Here is a 20685-nt window from a genome sequence, read left to right as displayed (position 1 = left end):
CAGTCCGCCCCCCTGGACGCCCGGGGCGCGGCGGCCGGCAGGGCTCCCCCGGGGCGCACGGGGCCCACCTGCCCGGGGCGCGCGCCCACGTCTCCGCGACCCCGGCCCGGAGCAGGCGGGGCAAGCCGCGGGGAGCAGGCCCGCGCGCGCAGCCCGGAGCCCCGCCCCCAGCCGGCGCGCAGGCCCCGCCCCCTGCCCGGCAGCCAATGGGCGCCCGGGCCGCGCGCTGGGCGTCCCCGCCTCGGTCGGAGAAACTTGGAGCAGCAGAAAAGTTTGTACAGAGGCTGGAAGGGCGAGAGCAGAGCTGGGAAGCCGCGGCCGGGAGGAGGAAGATGAACGCAACCAGGTCAGAGCCTCAGGCCGAGGGCACCTCGAGCCGCGCCCGGGGCGTCGGAAGCAGCCTCCGCGGCAGCCGCCAGCCCCGATAGCTGCCCGGGGCCGAGGAGGGGGGCGGCCAGACGCCGGGCGGAGGCTCCGTGCCACCTGCGCGCGCGGCCCCACACCTGGGCGCCGGCCGCCCGGGGACCCGACCTGCGGGCTCGGTCGCGCCTCTGAGGGTGCGGGAGACAGGAGAAGGAGGAGGAAGGCCGAAGGACGAAGCCCGGGATCGGACTGCACTGACCCATCTCGCTGCCCTTCTGGTTCTCCCAGGTGTTCGAAAGCTTGCCACTGTGACCCCAGTTCCGGAAGCCTGGCAGCCACCGAGCCCCGGCTGTGACAGGGCAGAGGCTTGCCCGGCCCGCGCCGAGGCCGGGTTGAGGCGTGTCGTGGACGTCCGCGTCTTGACCCTGGGGGCCTCCGCGGCCGCCCCCGCCGCGGCCACCGCAGGTGAGAGGAGGGCTCGGGGGCCCCGGCCGAGGGCGGGCGGTGCGCTCCCGGGAGGAGCGAGTGAGAGCGAACCACTCACTCGTCCCTGGAGATGGGTCCTGTTCGTCTTGGCGGTGGGGAGCGTTGGGCGGGGGGAGGAGGAGGGAGCGGCGGCATCAACCGGCCGATCCCAAAGGCGGTGGGGTGGTGCTTCTGGAAGGACGTGTCCGGAGCCTGGGGATTTCGGTGGCCCAAGGTGGTAAGTGGCCACAAGCCACGACCCAGGATCCGGCTGTTCCTCTTTTTTTTTTTTTTTTTTTTTCTCATCACATCGTGTTTCTGGGGCGCGGGTCTGACCCCTTGCAAGTGGTCATTTCCGCTCACCGGTCTTTGCCTCCCCCCCCCTCCTCCCCCCAGACCCAGCCTCGAACTCCATCCAAGGCCGCGCGTGCCCAGGGCCACCGCCATGTCCACTCCCGGGGCCAATGCGTCCGCCTCCTCCACCCCCGACCGTCCGAACAGCCCGGTGACCATCCCGGCGGTGATGTTCATCTTCGGGGTAGTGGGCAACCTGGTGGCCATCGTGGTGCTGTGCAAGTCGCGCAAGGAGCAGAAGGAGACGACCTTCTACACGTTGGTGTGCGGGCTGGCCGTCACCGACCTGCTGGGCACGTTGCTGGTGAGTCCGGTGACCATCGCCACGTACATGAAGGGCCAGTGGCCGGGAGGCGAGGCCCTCTGCGAGTACAGCACCTTCATCCTGCTCTTCTTCAGCCTGTCCGGCCTCAGCATCATCTGTGCCATGAGTATCGAGCGCTACCTGGCCATCAACCACGCCTACTTCTACAGCCACTACGTGGACAAGCGGCTGGCGGGCCTCACGCTCGTCGCGGTCTATGCGTCCAACGTGCTCTTCTGCGCGCTGCCCAACATGGGCCTGGGCAGCTCGCGGCTGCAGTACCCGGACACCTGGTGCTTCATCGACTGGACCACCAACGTGACGGCGCACGCCGCCTTCTCCTACATGTACGCGGGCTTCAGCTCCTTCCTCATTCTGGCCACGGTGCTGTGCAACGTGCTGGTGTGCGGCGCGCTGCTCCGCATGCACCGCCAGTTCATGCGCCGCACGTCGCTGGGCACGGAGCAGCACCCCGCGGCGGGCGCGCTCGCCGTGCCCTCCGCGCTCTGCCGCAGCCACCCGGCCGCCGCCGCCCCCTCCCCCGCGCTGCCGCGCCTCAGCGACTTTCGCCGCCGCCGGAGTTTCCGCGGGATAGCGGGCGCCGAGATCCAGATGGTCATCCTGCTCATCGCCACCTCCCTGGTGGTGCTCATCTGCTCCATCCCGCTCGTGGTGAGTGGCCGGGCGTGGGGCCCGTGCAGGCCCTGTCCCCCGCATCCACCCCCCTCCAGGTCGGGGTGGGATTCCGACACCCAGGGCAGGCGCAGCCTCCTCTAACGCCGCATCCCTAATGAGATGCAGCAGGTGCTTTTCTCCTGGGCCCCAGAGTTTCTTTCTCCGAAAGCCTCGTTTCCTTTCTCTCCCGGGACAGCCCCTACCCCCCTACCCCACCCCCCCACCCCCCGCTGCCTGACATTGGCCTTGAGCCTTCCGGGAACACCTGCCACTCTGTCAGATGTGGAGGGGAACCGCTGTAGCGTGACTGAGCCCCATCCTCCACCGAGAACCACAGATACCGGAAACTTTGCGGGGGGGCGGGGGGGGGTAGTGATCTCTCTTTGTTATACGCCATTCCTTAGGGCAGTGGGGTTTGGGTGCTTTGATTTATGTATGGGTTTTTGGGGGGGTTGGTTTGTTTTGGTAGATTATGTAGAAGTTTAGAGCTAGAGAGATTGGATGCGTTTGGGTCTAGTCTAACGCCCTCACGTTACACAGGGCGTGACTTGCTTAAAATAATCTAGCAGAACTACAGCGTCAGGCTAGATTCCCTGCTCTTTACCGTGCTCTGCCCTGGGGAGACCTCTCATTACACACGTGGGTCTCGATTCCTACTGGGGGACAGCCCAGAGTCGGGTTCCTTATTTCTTTCTTGGGACCGGGAAGCCAGGTTTCTCAAGGGGCCTCCTAAGGGCAGGCTGATGTACATGGGTTATTGAATTCGAATTCTCAACAACTGTGAGAGGTACACTGCCATTCTAAAGGAGGAGAAGCTCTAGGGATGGTCGTCTCATTATTGCCAAGCTGAAACTCTGAGCTTGTGATGAACCTCAGACCCACCTGACTCCAAACCCTGTTCATATAATATTACATCATGTCTCACTCCTAGAACATTTCTAATTTTGGCCTTTGTACAGTGTGTGCATCTGAGTTTTGGCACACTTCACTTTTTCACTTTTAGGACACCGCCTTCTTTAAAATTGCCTTTGGGTTAGCTTTTAAAATATTACAAGCAGAAAGGTTGAAAATGCACCTGGCTCTCTACTTTGCCTGTCATTAAGATGGAATGCACCAGAAACTGATGGACTCCTACGCATAATACTTCATCTAGAGTTTCTCTTGAAAGCAATAGGTTCTGAGTTTTTCCATCTCTCAAAACACTGCATTTCTAGATATGCTAAACTACCAACTCAAAAACAGAGGGCTTCTCTTCTGATGATTGGGAACAAGGGAAAAGAAATGTAATGAGCATGTGTTATACCCTTCTTTCTCTTACTAATACGGTCCAGGGATCTTTAATATAAAAATATTATATCTGATAAAAGTGAGTGTAAAACAAAAGGAAACTAGATGTGGCTAAGAGCCAGCGTACAGTAGCTTCTTGACAATTTGTATAAACAGAAATAAATATAATGGGCCAGAAGGGCCTTTAAACCATTCCAGGACCCAATATAATTTACCACATAAATATATTTTACTGTCTGTAATGGCAACTCAGAATAGAGTGAGATTTTGGAAGAAACAAGCCTGCTCCTGCTAGGGCTCCCTTCTCTGGCTGCTGCCTTCTGTTTTGCAGAACAGTAAATGACAAAGTGAGTGGCTGTTATGTACAGAACATCCACTTTAAGGAACTGAAGAATTAGAGCAAGAGGTTTAGCAACATACACATATTTTTAAAACAGGAAGGTAAGCATATGAAGCTCTTGATGATTGCACAGTGACAGGTGAATTGTTTTCTTGGACTGAAGTGGTAGTCCTGGCCCCTGTGGTGCAGAGCTATTTATCACAAGGCCTTTGAAGGTATTTGAGAAGCTAGAGACAAGGAACTATAGGAGCTATATTTCTAGCCTGCAAATTAGCCATATTTTAACTAGCGAATACTATCCGCTGTTAACATAAAGTCAGTAATGTGCAGTAGATACTAAGAAATTTTACTCTGAAAATTGAAACTGGCTCAGATAAGAAGGAATCACGTAGTAAAAGTACTCACATGCCCTTTTAAGTGATAAGGAATCATACAAGCCATAGTAGCTTCAGTGTAGTAGCCAGCCTTTAGTTCTGGCTAGCAAATTCTAATTTCAGAATCAGTTTAATTGTAAATTAATGATAAACAGTGAAGTCATTACACTACCCACCCACAGTTTGGCTGTTACTGGAAGAGTTAAAAGGGGAATTGACCCATAATTATAGTCTTCCTTGGCTTACTTCTACAGCTTTCTTGTGTTTTCATGTTTCTCATATTCCATTTGTAAATTAAGTTTAAAGTTTCTGAACCCTGACATTAAAGCAATCGGACCTATCTTCAGTTCCAAGGAAACTAATGAAGCACCTTTTTTACCTTTATCGATCAAGTTAGTTGCTAATCCTACTTGAGGAAAATCAAATCCTTCAAAACACTTAAAATGTGTTGGAAAGGCTAATAGAGCAAATAGAGTTTACTTGGAATTTCAGAAAGCTTGACATCGTGTATAAGGTTAACAAGCAGTCACTGAAAGGCAGCCAAATTTTGTCTTTTGGACACCAGGGAAGAAAAACTGGGGTGGCTCTTAGAGGGCACTTGATACCAAGTTTTATAGAAAAAAAGTAAATTTTGATTTGTTATCCAAAACACATGTCTCATAAATAGAGCTTGGAATGGAAACTTGGGAAAGCTTGGGAAATTAGTCGTAGATCTAAGAAAATGCTAAACTTGAGAAATTTTCTAAAATGAGTCATAATCAATGAAGGGAGAAGGTGTAAGGACATTCGACAACGTTACATGACAAAGATTTAGTGGGAAGGTGGTTCTTGTCATTTTGCCTATTCTTCTATATAAAACCAGTCTCTGGTTGTTTTTAAACACAGAAAAAGCTGAAGAAACGAGAGTCTGTGCTCGAGAGAAATATAAGGGATTGAATTCTTCAGAAATATGCAAGCAAGACAGCCTCCTAAGGTCCCAGTGTTAAATACTGTAGCTAGATCAACTTCTGGTGCCCAGTTTTGCAGTTACTAATGTCAAGAGAACAATAAAATCAAATCTTGCACCTCAGGGCTAAACAGTTATGCTATAGGACTTGAAAAGGCATTTTTTTTTCCCCGTGCAGAAGGAAGCCGAGGCCCTGCATACTGCTTTACTTCCTTTTCTTATTTTCTTTCTCCTTACTCTGAAGTAACAAGTATTCATCTCTGTTAGGGGTAGAATGGCCAATTTGATTCATCTTCTGTCTCGGACAAGTAAAACACAGATCCTTAGGAAAATAACTTCCTGTGAGTGTTTATTTGGTTGTTTACTATAAACCAGTTGTCTCTATAAAGCCCTCAAGACATTGGATCAAGAAAGATTGATTATAGCGGAGGAAAACTGTGTTAATAGATACATTTTTGTTTACTGCAGGCAAACTGGAAGTGGAGTCCTAGGACAACTGATAGGATTTCGGATGAGCACAAATCATATTTAAAGGCGTAAGAATAATGCCATCAATTTGAGTACTCTTACAGCAGAACTTGAAGGATTTCATTATTTTTCAAATAAATTTGGCTAAGTTAAAAAAAAATAGCAATTCCTGAAAGCAGTGTTTTAGCCATAACCATGGAATCACAGACCTAGTGGTAGAAATGTTGAAAACTGCAGAGTTAGCACATCAAAGAAAGGTATTCCCATATCCAGCATCTCGTCTGAATCGTGAGGAAAGCAGGGCTAGCCTGTATTTTCACTCTGCTCCTCAGTTTTCTCAACTGTGGATGAGGAATCTATATCCTTCTGCAACTTGCTGGGGGAGGGGGCTGGGGGTGTCTTAGTCTCGTGGACTTATGTGCTTTACTGACCTGTCAGAGCTTGGTTTTATGGAACATCTACTGACAAGATTCTCTCCCCATCCCCCCAGAGATGAAGTGATTAAAGTCAGAGTTCAAAACAAAACAAAACAAAACACAACACTTGAGAAATACATTTTCAATATAGAGACTGACCTGTAGAGATTAAGTAATTTGCCTGCAGGAAATGGCTAGTTAGTGACCCAGAGGGAAGAACGGAGCCACACAGGCAAGAACTCTTTCCACTCTCTTTTATTTAAAGATTTTTTTTTTTGTCATTAAAAAAAAAAGTAGTAAGAATTTCTAGTAACAGCTGTGTCAATTTTGGATTCTTTACAGGGCAATTAGATAACTGAACACACACAGATAATTCCATTTATGTTCTTGGAACAGAACACATAGCACACACAAATCCCACTCCAGGATCTTGTCATTTACTGGAAAGTGTTTGTACTTTGACAATCAGTTACTAAATCAGTCCAATCAAAATTTCAACGTTCTTTTTCAATTAGACATTCCCTGCTAACAGGTTTTTCTTACATAGGAAGTACATGTTTTTGATACCAAATCATCACCTCAAAGCTACTTCTAAGCTGTGGTTTTGAAATTACTCATATATTCCACAGTAGCCAAACTTCCACATACGGGTTACCAAAAAAGTGAGGACAGCAGACATATATGTTATGTGCTAGGCATGGTACGAAGCACTTTCATAATTTGTACATTAATTAGAAGGAGCAGAGCCAGGATTTGAACAGAGATACGTTTGATTCAGAGTTGTACATGTACGTCTACAACACACAATCTCCCTGTAGCTCTCCTGTCATCACACCTAGTTTTGAATTTATCATATTTTCTCCAAGTTATGTTCCAATGTTCCTGAATCCGCATCATCTTCGAGAAGTTTAAGATATTGTGATGCCTGCCGATATCAAAGATAAACCACATGCATACATCTGCAGCTCCTAAAAAAATATTCACTTTTAAAATTGCAAGAGAGTATATATGGTTTTGGTATCCAGTGTGCTGTTTTAAGGTGTCTTTTTCCCCTGATGCAGAGGTGGTCTCGTCAGGAACACTCTTCTTCCAACCCTGAAAACTGCCTGAACATGTTTATTTGTGAAGCATATAAGGCCTGTTGGACAGGAATTCCAGAAAAGTGCTTTCACCTCCCCATTTGCCACTGGAGTACTGCTGTCGATATTCCCATCTTAATCTGGACTGTCCCCTGCTTTGGGGAGAGCAAACCAAGTAACCTTTAAAATGAGGCAGAGATTGCTAAACTTTTTCAAGCATTATGGAGTGCATGGAGCTTTTGTTCATTTTTGTCTTTTTCTCCACCTCAAGTCCATCTCCAATGAGTACATGCTACAAAGGAAAACTGGTTTGTCTTGATTTTCTTTTTCAAATAATTTGACCAACTTTTGAGACTGTTTTTATCTGAACTTGAAATGTTGCTTTTCATACTCCTCTTTATTGCTATCCTGTGGGCTCCCCTTTGCTTAAATGACATTAGATAGCCAGGCTCAGTGGCTTATATTAATTGTAAGCTTGCACACACACGCCCCCACCCATGGAACTCTACAATAGGGCTTCCTTCATTCCCTTGGACACTAGTCAAAATCAACTACGGCTGTGGATGAAGTGAGACACAGATTGGTGTGATGCTTTCCTTTCTTCTTGTCACCTTTGATTACTAAAGCCCATTATTATTTTTTACAACACTCTGGCTTTTCTAAAACGTCATAGAGATTTTAAAATAAAATGCTAACTCCTAATACATTTCCGGCAAATAGCTACAAATTTAATTCCTTTTATATCCATTACAACTGTTCAAAAATTTTCCTCCTTTCAGTACTAACCATGTTTCCTTTGAGGAAGTGGTGGGAGAGGCAACCAGCAGCAAAAGATTTCAATGTTAAAAATCTCAGAAATGTGCAAAGTTCAGACTTAACTAGGATTCTGTTCCGAAAGAGGGTCTTAGAGATGGCTCTGCAAGCTGCTGCTTAGGGGAGAGCCTGTGGACCCAAACCTCCCAGGCGGAGCAACACTGCCACCCAGAGGCTGTCACAAGTTCTCCCAGACCCTGCCTAGGTTTTTTTACTGAAGACATGCACAGGGAAGGCCTGGTGCTAACAGATTTAAGTCCATTATTTTTTTTTTCATCTTTAGGAGCATAGTATGTCATGTGAATAATATATAAACCCCATGCTTTTTGCCAGTAATTCCATTGTCAGGAAATTATTCTTAAACAGAAAGGCAGCCAGACTGTAGGACAGAAAGAGCAACATGGAAGTCATCGAGAGACCTGGGTCTCAGACCAGAATCAGCCACCAACAGGGTGGCTTGATACGTTCTCAAAGCCTTCAGGTCTTGGTAACACTTCACCTGAACAAAGGCCCATAGACCGGAGGGCATCTCTCAGTGCCCAAACATAGCTCAGGGCCTCAATAAAGATTATAGAAAGGGGGCACCTGGGTGGCTCAGTCCATTAAGCATCTACTTTTGGCTCAGGTCATGATCCCAGAGTCCTGGGATCGAGTTCCACATCCAGCTCCCTGCTCAGTGGAGAGCCTGCTTCTCCCTCTCCCTCTGTTTACCCCCTGCGTGCATGTGCGCTTTCTCTCTCTCTCTCCCTCTCTCTCTCTCCCTCCCTCCCTCCCTCTCTCTCTCTCCCTCCCTCCCTCCCTCTCTCTCTAATAAATAAAATCTTTTAAAAAAAGATTATGGCAAGAAGAAACCAAAATGCTTTGTTTCACTAGTATTTCTTAGGAAAGGACTATAGACCTGTAGCTGATCAAGGTCTGAATTCCCGCTAAGGAAGAAATAGAAATATGGTTACAACTCACTGATATAGTTTCATCTACAAACAAGTTTCTCATGAGTTGAGTTTTGCAGATTAATGCAATTTATTTCTTTAAACATCTTAAACTTATTTTATCTAAACTGTTAGAAATCTTTCTGAAATATCCCATCTCTTTCATGGTGATTCATATATCATGAATATTACTTATTATACCGCATGGTAAAGTAGCACTGTCCTCAAGTCTTGTTAAAGTTAGAGATAGTGGCCCCTAGTTATATGGCTCCAGCTCTGTTTTTGTGAGTTTTTTCTCCTTACGGTTTTTATGCATCCTCCTTGGCTGAGACTTCCCTCTTACTTCTCCCTAACCTAAAGTAATTACTAAGGGCAAGTAATAATTATTAAATAATTGCTAAAGACAGAGGTCAGTTATCTTAGAACCACTTTTTTATATGAAGTGAGATTTTTATATAAAAGATCCTAGTGGAATTACAAGTAAGATCTAGACAATAATAACAATACTCTAAGAGTAAATTTAAGAGTGTACATTTAGCAAGTGCTTTTTCCTCTAAGGAACAAACTGTAGTCGTCTTTAAGTTTATATATATTCATGCTCTCTTCATTACGTCATTTGAAGTTCCCAGAAGTTGGCATTTGTTAGAATGAAATATATTTCATTAGAATATATTTATACAAATAAATATATTTATTTATCAATAAATATAATTTCATTCTTCCATGATTTTACACATGGAATTACCTCTATTTGAAATGCTATGTCCCGGGGATCCTTAGGTGGCTCAGCGGTTTAGTACCTGCCTTCAGTCCAGGGTGTGATCCTGGAGTCCCGGGATCAAGTCCTACATTGGGCTCCCTGCATGGAGCCTGCTTCTCCCTCTGCCTGTGTCTCTGCCTCTCTCTCAGTCTGTGTCTCTCATGAATAAATAAAAAAAATATTTTTTTTTTAAAAAGAAATGCTATGTCCCTCCTTCTAAATTTAGCAAACTCTCCTTTATCCATCAAAAACTCTAGGCTAGCCTCCTCCCCCCACAGGAGACACCCTCTAATGCCCTCCCCTCCTGCTCTGGGGTAGGCGAGCCCACTTATGCACCTCTCCCGTTTCCGTTCATCTCCCTGCAGTCACAGCTGGTCTTCCTTCCTGTCTTCTGTGCTGTAGATTACTCCCTGCCTTCGAGAAGTTTGTGGTATTTAATGCAACTTTTTGTGGCCAGACCTATGGCAACGCCTAACACACAATAAATGCCTGTTATTAAATGATTAAATGCATGGAAGAATATGAGTAAATAAGTGATTATAATAACAAAATTTGTGAACCGCCAAAAATAAGACAGCACACAGGTTGTTAGGTCGTCCTTGCATCTCCTTCATTTATGCCTACCCATCCATGGTGGGCTGGCAGATGTGCCCTTTGCCATAAATAGCTCAAATTGCAGTAGAACGAGCCTGTCTTCTCTACTGGTCTGCGCAGAGGCGTTTTCAGCACTTGGCTCGAATGCTATGTAGACACAAAGGAGGGACTGATTCTTTATTCCTTTCCCTTTTTTTTTTTTTTTTTTGAGATTTTATTTATTTATTTGAGAGAGAGAGATCACAAGCAGGGGAAGCAGCAGGCTTCCTGCTGAGCAGACCTGAGCCAAAGGCAGGCACTTCACTGACTTGAGCCACCCAGGCGCCCCAGGAGGGAATGATTCTGACGGGAGTTTTGGGGGAGGATTGACCTAATGGTGGTTATTGAGCAAAACTACAGTTTGCAAGCAGCAAGGAGCCACTGAAAGTTTAGCAGTTGAGTAGCCCAATCAGATCTGCTTTCTAGAAAGAATCCTTTGGTGGCAGTTTGGAGGACGGATTGGAGAGGAGAGGAATTGGAGGTGGGAAAACAACTTGGGTGGCTGATACAGTAATTCACGTGAGAAAATGCAGTACAAGGGAAAGACAAAGGTCAGGAAATACAGAGGTCAGGACAGAAATGCAGTGCAGGGGGAAAGATTGGAAGAGGTTTTTGAGGGAAGAATTGGTAATACTAGAGGATTATTATTATAATTGGTAAAACGGACTGTATAGAGGAAATAGAAACTATTCTCTGGTCATTCTGGATGATAGGAGATTCAGCTAGTGGTTTGAAAGTTTCCAATGGACTTTATTTTTTTTTAAGATTTTATTTATTTATGAGAGAGAGAGAGAGAGAGGCAGAAACAAAGGCAGAGGGAGCCTGACGTGGGACTCGATCCTGGGTCCCCAGGATCACGCCCTGGGCTGAAGGCAGCGCTAAAACGCTGAGCCACCCGGGCTGCCCACCAATGGACTTTATAATAAAGAAACCTGTGGACTTTTCTGTGATCATTGGATGGTTAGTTGACTTAAAGAATGGGTCTCATTTATATAAAAAGGCAGCTTGAATAAGGGAAATCAGTGACCGTGGATGGAGGGAAGATACTTCATTGAATAACAAAAACTTAAAAGCACTCACAGAAATGAAGTTAATAAAATGTTTCTCAAGGAACTTCATGCATGTGTTGCCTGTACATACACTGCATTTTTGTAAACCATCCCTGATCTAAGGAAGACACCCATAAGGTAGTTTACAGAAATATTAATGTTACACGAACTCAAAACAAATGTGATTGTGCAATTACCGGTTTCTCTGAGGCTTGTTGTGTAAGCTGCTCTTTCTTGGCACTTAATAACAGAAAAGAGGGCAGCTAGCCAATGTTATTAGGTTAGACACTGATGCAAATATTTCCTCAGTGGATTAATGACAAAATCTAAACGTGGGCATCTCATTTATGCAGGTACGGGTGTTCATCAACCAGTTATATCAGCCACGTTTGGTGAAAGAAATCAGCAAAAACCCAGACTTGCAGGCCATCCGAATTGCTGCTGTGAACCCTATCCTGGACCCCTGGATATACATCCTTCTGCGGAAGACCGTGCTCAGCAAAGCAATAGAGAAGATTAAATGCCTCTTCTGCCGCATCGGCGGGTCCCGCAGAGACCGCTCGGGACAGCACTGCTCAGAGAGCAGAAGGACATCCTCTGCCATGTCCGGCCACTCTCGCTCCTTCCTCTCCCGGGAGCTGAAGGAGACCAGCAGCACATCTCAGACCCTCCTCTACATGCCCGACCTCAGCGAAAATGGGCTTGGAGGCAGGAATCTGCTTCCCGGTGTCCCTGGCATGGGCCTGCCCCAGGCAGACACCACCTCCCTGAGGACTTTGCGAATATCCGAGACCTCGGACTCCTCCCAGGGGCAGGATTCAGAGAGTGTTTTATTGGTGGACGAGGTTGGTGGAAGCAGTCACCAGTCTGGCCCTGGCCCAAAGGGGAACTCTCTGCAAGTCACTTTTCCCAATGAAACACTGAACTTATCAGAGAAATGTATATAGTAGCTAAGGAAGGAAATACAGCACTATTTCTGGAAGCATATAAAATCCTGTGCAATAGACACATAAATGAGGTGTTTGGCTGTGCTCAGAAGGGCTGTTTTGTCCTTCAACTCACATTAAAGAACATCTGGGCTCTCTAGCACTTTTCAAACAATCAAGTTGATTCATACGGGAACCCATGGTCTGAAGCGCATTGGTTGTCACTTCACTATGACACAGGATTTCTGTCACCACTTGATGGCTGGGAAGGCCTACCCTCAGTTTTTCTACTTGATAGGAGGATGGCATAAGTTTTGCTATTTTCATAACATCCAGAGCTTTTTATCTGGCACACAGCAGCAGGCCAGGTACAGAAGGGCTCTATTCCAATAAACTATGAGGACTGATCTTGTGATTTATGTGTCTCACTAAAGCATGAAATGTGAATTTTATTGTTGTAAATATGACTTAAGGTATTTAAAGTATTTTCTTCTCTGTGAGAAGGTTTATTGTTAATACAAGGTATAATAAAATTATGGTAACCCTCTTCTTCCCAGTATAACCAGCTGAAGTTGCAGATGTTAGATTTTTTTCATAAACAAGGTCAGGCCAAAATGTGGAAAATATACAATGAGACTCATAGCTATAAAACAGATATAAATTTTTAAAAGAAAGAGTTTAGTATTATAAAAGGAATAAAGCAAAATACTATTTTAAGACATGAAGACTATAGTCCAAAATATTAAAGTTCTTTCCAAGCTATGTATTATAATACATAGTGAAAAATTTTTAGTGATGCTACATGTATTCAGAAAACTGTGATTTCAGGAGAAGCTAACCGCTGGTAAATATTTTCTACTTTCCTCCCCACTGATACTTTTTAAAATATGACAAATTTTAAAAAGTCTTAAATAACCCATAATTGAAGTGTGTAATATAAAAGAAGTCTAAGCAACTTGTTTTCCCTCTTAAACTGTTCATAGTTTTACTTTCCTAAGGAATGATCTAGAATATCCTTTAAAATGTAAGAGGAAGAAGGCACATTGCCCCATGAAGGCCTTTATGATGAGATGTGGAAGTATCACAGATGCCAGAGGAGTTTAACAACATTAGGAAATTGGACACATGAGGATAACCTTCTAGCAGTTTTGTGTAACACCCAGTGATGCTGTACACATTTGAAGGACCTTTCTCAAGGAACTACTAAGCATGTTTTGTTGCTTAAAGTGTTTTTGTGAATTGCTTGGTTGTAATTAAATTCTGAGCCTGGTAGTTGATACAGTTTTAAGAAGCAGTTGTACCAACTGAAATTATTTTGGAGATTATAATAAATAAATACACTCAGTCTGAGTTCCATATCATCAGTTTTGGAAAACTTGTGTGATTTTTTTTGTTGTTGTTTCAGGTCATCATCTACATCCTTTTAAATTGGAATATTTACATTGTTTTACTTTGAAGTAATGTCAAATTTATAGAAAAGTTACAATAGTACAAAGTCTTGGATCCACTTAATGGAGAATGATATTTAGAAAGCAAGATCAGGGTGTAAGGTGTACTCAAAATCACATTTGTATGGTGGAGGAGAGTACAGGGGAGACCAAATTATGCCTAACTCACTGCATATGGAGAACCCAAAGATCACAATCCACATAAGCTTGTGGTCCTTTCGACTTGTAAATTCTCTGAATCAGTACTTTTCCAGACTTGATCATGCACCAGAGTCATCTGGAGAGCTTATGAGAACAGTTTCCGATTCTGTATGTCTGGAGTGTATACACTTCTAAAGTTCCTAGGTGATTCCGATGGTACCAGTATGAGGACACATTCAGAGTAATCCCTGGGAATGAGGTTGTGATTGGCCATTTGCAAGTTTTTAAAGATCTCTTTGGATGATGTCAGAAAAACAGGACTAGCATCTTTACAGACCTGAAGGCACAGTGATTCTCGGTTAAGATTGAGGCAGCTTAGAAAAGGAGCTTCTGGCCCAAGCCTGAGATGCTCTATTTTACCAGGCTAACCGATGCCTAAGAAACAACATTTTCAGAGAATATTTTACCTGTGAAAGAGGCTTTCATTTTTCTCCCATGTATACGGGCAATGAGAATCCCTGGATTTGTATATAAATGAAATACAGATATCATAATATACTGCATATACTTTATGTCACCTGTGTTAATGGAGGAAAAACAAAGCCTCATTCACAAGTTAACATTACTCCTACTCAAAACATAGTCTCACTCATACTTCACTTCAGGTTCACCATCCAGAATACGGATTCTGGCTTATTTAATTAAAATAAAATCCACATATTATAAAGTTTGCCTCCTATTTAGTATGTTCACAGAATGCAACCATATACCTGGCCATCCGCAGTCACTCCACATTCTCCCTTCTCCTTAACACCTGAAAACCACTTTATGGATTCTCCTCTTCTGGACATAAATGGAATCCTACAATATGTGGCCTTCAATATCAGGCTTTTTTCACTTAGCATAATATTTTCAAGGTTCATCCATGTTGTAGCATGAATCAATGCTTCATTTCCTTTTTATGGCTGAATAATACTTCTGTATTTCCTTTTTTAAAAAAATATTTCTGTATATCTGATAGTAGCATTTGTATACAAGTTTTTATGTGAACATGTTTTCAGTTCTCTATATACTTGGGAATAAAATTGCTGGGTCATGTTAACTATGTTTAATTTTTTGAGGAACTGCCAAACTGTTTTCCCAAGTGCCTTCCACCATTTTACAGTCCCACCAGCAACGTACAAGAGTTTCGATTTCTCCATATCCTCATCAATATGTATTACTGTCTTTTTTGGTTATAGCCATTCTAATGGATATGAAGTGGTACCTCAGTGATTTTGATTTGCATTTCCCTAGTGACCAATGATATTGAGAATCTTTGTACATGCTTACTGACCATTTGTAATTTTCTCTAGAGAAATGTCTATTCTAATCCTTTGTGCATTTTTATCTTTTATTTTTATTTTTTTTTAAGATTTTATTTATCAGAAGGAGAAGCAGAAGGAAAAGCAGACTCCCCTGTGGGGAGCCCGATGAGGGAATCGGTCTCAGGACCCTGGCATCACAACCTGAGCCGAAGGCAGTCACTCAACCACTGAACCACCTATGTGCCCCAAACCCTTAGAGCATTTTTAAATTGCATTATATGTCCATATTAGTTTGTTAGGGTTACCATAACAAAATACCACAGACTATGTGGCTTCAAGCAGAAATCTATTTTCTCACAGTTCTGGAGGCCGGAGGTCTAAGATCAAGGTGCTGACAAGGCTTGGCTTATATCCTAAGGCCTCTCTCCTTGCCTTGACATGGCCATTTTCTAGCTCTGCTGTCACATGGCCTCCTCTCTGTGTATCTGCTTCCCTGATGTCTCTTTTCTTATAAAGACACTACTCATACTAGATTAGGGCCAACCGTTATGACTTTGCTTAACCTGAATTATCTCCTCAAAGACCCTACTTCCAACTACAGTTACATGGGGTCAGGGAGAGGGCTTTACCATATAAATTCCAAGGAGATATATATAATTCAGTCCATGACAATGGCTTTTGATTGTTGATTCTGGCTTTTTTTTTTTTTTTTTTTTTTTTATTCATGAGATAAGATGAGAGAGATGCAGAGACATAGGCAAAGGGAGAAAGGCTCCTTGCAGGGAGCCCAATGCGGGACTAGATCCCAGGACCCCAGGATCACGACCTGAGCCAAAGGCAGACGCTCAACCACTGAGCCATCCAGGCATCCCTGAGTCTGGTTTATTAAAAGAACAGCCAAGGAAGAAAAACTTCAGCAGTGTTTGTCATCCATTCCACATCTATCTATAAAACGTACCAGCTATGTTATATGAAGACAGTTTCTTGCAGGAAACTTGTTCCCAAACATCTAGAGCTTCAAACTTTCAATGAAAGAAAGTTCTGGTTTTCTCACTGGCTGGTGTTAAACTCTACCTGGTCCCGATAGGACACAGCAGACAGAAAGATAATCTTAACTCCAACTCCTAGTCTTTAAGACAATCTAACCAACAAGTCAAGTGTGTTAGGGAAGACTGTGAGATTGGTAAAGCCATTAAAGTAGTACCTTGATGAGAAAACCATGGAATATAAAAGTCCTTTACCAAAGTACAGCTACCCTCTCCATGAGTTTCTTACTGGGGTCATAAACACAAAAGCATGGGAAAACCAAGGCATTGTAATAGTTACTGTAAGCTATGGCTTTGGCCTTAAGTTTAATGCAGAGCTATCTGCATGATATGAGACATTTTCCCTAAACTATAGGCACTCTTCACTTTCCCAGAGTTTGCATTACATCACTTTGCTTCTACAAAACACCTACATTAGTATCTGTTTTCACTAACCAAAAGAAATCCAAAGAAGATCTTGGCTTTTGCCAAAAAGGGTGAAAAGCAAAAATAGCACTCAGCATTGGTTTTGTCTTGAGCCATTATAGAGGTGCGCAACCCTGAGCAATGATGGTGGCCCACAAGCCTGCCCCAGGACCCATGCTCAGCATCTCACCACCAAGCTGCCAGAGCTTGAACCATGTCTGTGAGTATCTTTGCTTTATCTGGAGTTCTTGTGTGCATTCTTTGGCAAAATGTGTCCAAAGATTATATATATACACAAGGGGCCCTAGTGGGGAGCCTTCGGGAAGAGGCTGGTCCCTTAGGGCCCTGGCTCTGAGCGTCCTGGCAGCTTGGGCCCTCTCTGCCCCTCTGTCCCCACTCTCCCTGGGGTTTCCTCCCGGAACCACAGAGCCTGCTGCATTTGCCTGCCCGCTGCCCTGCTTGGCGCCTACCCCGGTGACCCACCCCCTGCACCCCAGTCATTTCATCCCTGCTGACTGTGTGGCCTGGGGATTGGAGTGGGGCTCTCTCATGGTGACATGTTTACAGCTGGGTGTGACTCAGTAAAGTGGATTTTTTTCTTTTTTTAAAATTTTTTTTAATTTTTTATTTATTTATGATAGAGAGAGAGAGAGAGAGAGAGAGAGGCAGAGACACAGGCAGAGGGAGAAGCAGGCCCCATGCACCAGGAGCCCGATGTGAGATTCGATCCGGGGTCTCCAGGATAGCGCCCTGGGCCAAAGGCAGGCGCCAAACCGCTGCGCCACCTAGGGATCCCTAAAGTGGACTTTTTTCAAAAAAAAAAAAAACTTTATATATATATAAAGTCTAAGAGAGCTTATTTTGGGAGTTTGAGAAAACTCAAAATTTTTTCCATATAAATTAATGGTAATTGCTTCTTTACTTGACACCATTTCAACTTATGAAAGGTTCAATAGTAATGATCTCCTTTCAGATGGCAGTGAACCTCTCCTTGTAATAGCTTCAGAACAAAACAAACTGGGAAGTGTGCTCTCCCCACCACCTTCAAATGTAAATCTGAGCTGCTCCAATACGATCAATCGCAAGGTGGCTCTCCAGGTACACAAGAAATGGAATCAGAGAGAAACAGCCTCACCGCAAAAGAGAACGTTTGACCCTGTTGTTTGGCATGGTGCTGTCTTGGGTCACACCTGGGGCTTTAGTTGAAGGCTGGTAGCATTTTGGAGAAAAAAAAAGAAGGATAGCTGGGGCCTCTTAGCCTTATATCAATATCAATGTCTCTACCATTCATTCATTATCTTATCCTTACCTTTCTAGGTCATCCATCCACAGCTTGGGAGATAAAAGAAGAGTACATCAAATATTCCTATGTCCAAAAAAAACTGTTAACCATGGCAAGTCCATGCACTAAATCTGAACAATTAGGTCATTATTTCCTTTTGATAAGGGTTGAAACAAGATTCAATGCAAGGAAGATGCAAAGAGCATTCTGAAAGCAAGAGCTCAAAGCAAAAGCTCTGTAGCCAACCAAGAGGATGTGCAACCAGACTGAAGCAGGAGAGGGGGCTCTAGAATCTCTCTAAAGTTAAAAAAAAACTTTGACAGGGCAACCCTCTCAGGTCTCCTCCCTCTTTGGGAGCTTTGTATTATCACTCAATAAACTTTGTTTTGCTGCTCCCACCCACAAAAAAATTTGACAGACTACTTAATGTTTGGTAATACTGACAGTAGTATTACATTTCTATTAGATAGTCAAGGGAAAAATTAGTAATATATATATAAAGCTACAGAACAACAAAAGCAATTATTGACTCCAAGAGAAACAAAGTACAAAAAAGGTAAACTAATATATACGAGATGACACTAACTACGTGTAATAATTACCTAGTCCTATTAAATCATGAACATAGATTGAAGCCAAAATTATAATCAATTTTACTGGGAATGGAGGCAGGAGTCATAAATAAATATATCAGGGGAATGTAAGAGAGCTAAATCAATTCATCTATAGCACAAAATCAAGTTCATGTCATAAATTTCTAAAAATTAAATCACAACTAGAGAGGCTGCTTTTAGGCAACAGGCTGGAGCAGCAGAAATAAGCAAGGCAAAAGGGCCCACAGTGACCACCACGCTGACACCAACAGACTCACGAAGTTGTAGACCCACACTGATCAACAGGCTCTTTACAACTAGACACAGTTCCTAAGGTTACCAAAAAAGAGGAAGTTCTGCACAACCCCCATAGCCCTCACCCAGCTGTACATAGGTGGCCTGTCACCGCCGTGGCCCAGGACACTGTCTCTTCTTTGCTGTCCTCCTGGCTGCTTTCTGGCAGTGTACTCAATACACTTCTTTCACCACCCATGCCATAGGCCCCCAACTCAATCGGGACACCCCACAGCAATGATAGACACCAATCCAATTTGTAAAGATTTTATAGTCTAAAAATACCAAGTATGCTTTTGAGATTCTCATACACTGTTAGTGAGGTATAAAATTGATATAATCATTTTGAAAAAATGAACTTGGCACTATCTTCTGAAGTTGAGGTGTGTACAACACCACCAGTATGAATAATAAGTGGAGGAATTAAAACATATCAAATATGTCTCAATGCCTGACTTCACAATGATACCAAAACAAGATGAAATACCTCACTAGTCACCTTTGTAGGACACTAAGGAACAAACGTCTTATTTTAAAAAGTGCTAAATAAAGGGAAAGAACAAAGCCTCCACTAAATAGACTACCTTTACTACATAAATTGTTTCCCAAGGTCATAAAATAGTTGATGAGGGGAAGTTTGGTTTTTTTTTTTAAAAGAAGTTTTCTAGGGATGTCTGGGTGGCTCAGTGGTTGAGTGCCTGCCTTCGGCCCAGGGAGTGATCCTGGAGTCCCAGGATCAAGTCCCACATCGGGCTCCCTGCATGGAACCTGCCTCTCTCTCTCTCTCTCTGCCTATGTCTCTGCTTTTGTGTGTGTCTCTCATGAATAAATAAATAAAATCTTAAAAAAAAAAAAAAAAGGAAAAGAAAGAAAGAAAAAAAAAAAGAAAGCTGAATGGCCATTCGCCTGTGTGGGGAGCATTACATATTTAAAAAAAAATGTTTTCTAGCACGAAAAGACTAACAACTAACAACACTTTTTAGATGCTAGTAAAATAACAGATCTAGGCAATGATAGTCCATGGCTACTGATACTATAGAGACATCAGAAATATTTTACTTCTGGTCTAAGGACCCAAAGACACCTATAATGTATTCTTGCCCAAAAATTGAACAATTCTGATAAATTGATAGGAAATGTAAATATAAAGGAACATTAATGACATTAGGTGGGATGCAATAAACAAAGCACAAAATGTAGAAAATTCTTAAGGACAAATGATTTTGTTCCTTGAAAAATAAATTGCAAGGAAAAAAAAGGAAGGGGAACCTATATGATAAAAGTTTAAGAGGGGCTCTTGGGTGGCTCAGTCAGTTGAGCATCTGCCTTTGGCTCACGTCATGATCCTGAGGTCCTGGGATCAGGCCCCATGTCTGGCTCCCTACTCAGCAAGAACTCTGCATCTCCATCTCCATATGCTCTTTCCCCAACCCCACTCCTGCATGTTCTCTCTCTAATAAATAAATAAAATCTTCTAAAAAATAAAAATAAAAAGTAAATAAAAGATTAAGAGACATATCAACAGATGCAAAGAATGGACTTTTGGATCTTAATTTAAATAAAACCATACTATTACTCAAAGTGGCATAATTGATAAGACCTACAATGTAGCTATTTTAAAACTGATTTTATAATTTAAAACCCTTCCCAGAAGAAAACACTAGGCCCAGGTGACTTTACTTGTTAGTTCTAGTAAACGCTATTGAAAGAAATACCAAATCTACAGAAACTCTTTGAGAAAAGAGTAGATGGGAATACTCAATTTTTTTTACAAATGAGGTCAGCATTATTCTGATTCAAGAACTACAAGAGAACTACAGACCAAATTCCTCGTGAACATAGACATAAAAATCCTTAATAAAGTATTACCAATTTGAATCAAGAAAGATCTAAAAAGGATAACCCAGCATGACTAAATAGGATTTATCCCAGAAATACAGTTGATTTGCCACTTGAAAAACATATGTAACTCATCATATAAACAGGAT

The 20685-nt window shown here is 43.5% G+C and overlaps 1 protein-coding gene across 2 annotated transcripts; it reads left to right on the top strand.

Annotated features, from left to right (window-relative positions):
* The first annotated feature begins 221 nt into the window (after positions 1–221).
* Positions 222–13542, top strand: PTGER4 (prostaglandin E receptor 4). Of its 2 annotated transcripts, XM_077896142.1 has the most exons (4): positions 222–346; positions 652–828; positions 1225–2158; positions 11609–13542. In XM_077896142.1, exons 3-4 carry the CDS (start codon positions 1274–1276, stop codon positions 12200–12202), a joined length of 1479 nt encoding a protein of 492 aa, XP_077752268.1. In that variant the 5' UTR covers positions 222–346; positions 652–828; positions 1225–1273; the 3' UTR covers positions 12203–13542. The 2 variants fall into 2 exon arrangements, with proteins under 2 accessions (XP_077752268.1, XP_077752269.1); XM_077896143.1 differs by lacking the exon at positions 222–346 and having other exon boundaries at positions 370–828.
* The last annotated feature ends 7143 nt before the right edge of the window (positions 13543–20685 follow it).

Source organism: Canis aureus, chromosome 4 (assembly GCF_053574225.1).
Source record: "Canis aureus isolate CA01 chromosome 4, VMU_Caureus_v.1.0, whole genome shotgun sequence".
Classification (NCBI taxonomy): Eukaryota; Metazoa; Chordata; class Mammalia; order Carnivora; family Canidae; genus Canis; species Canis aureus.
This window is presented reverse-complemented; position numbering and strand designations above follow the sequence as displayed.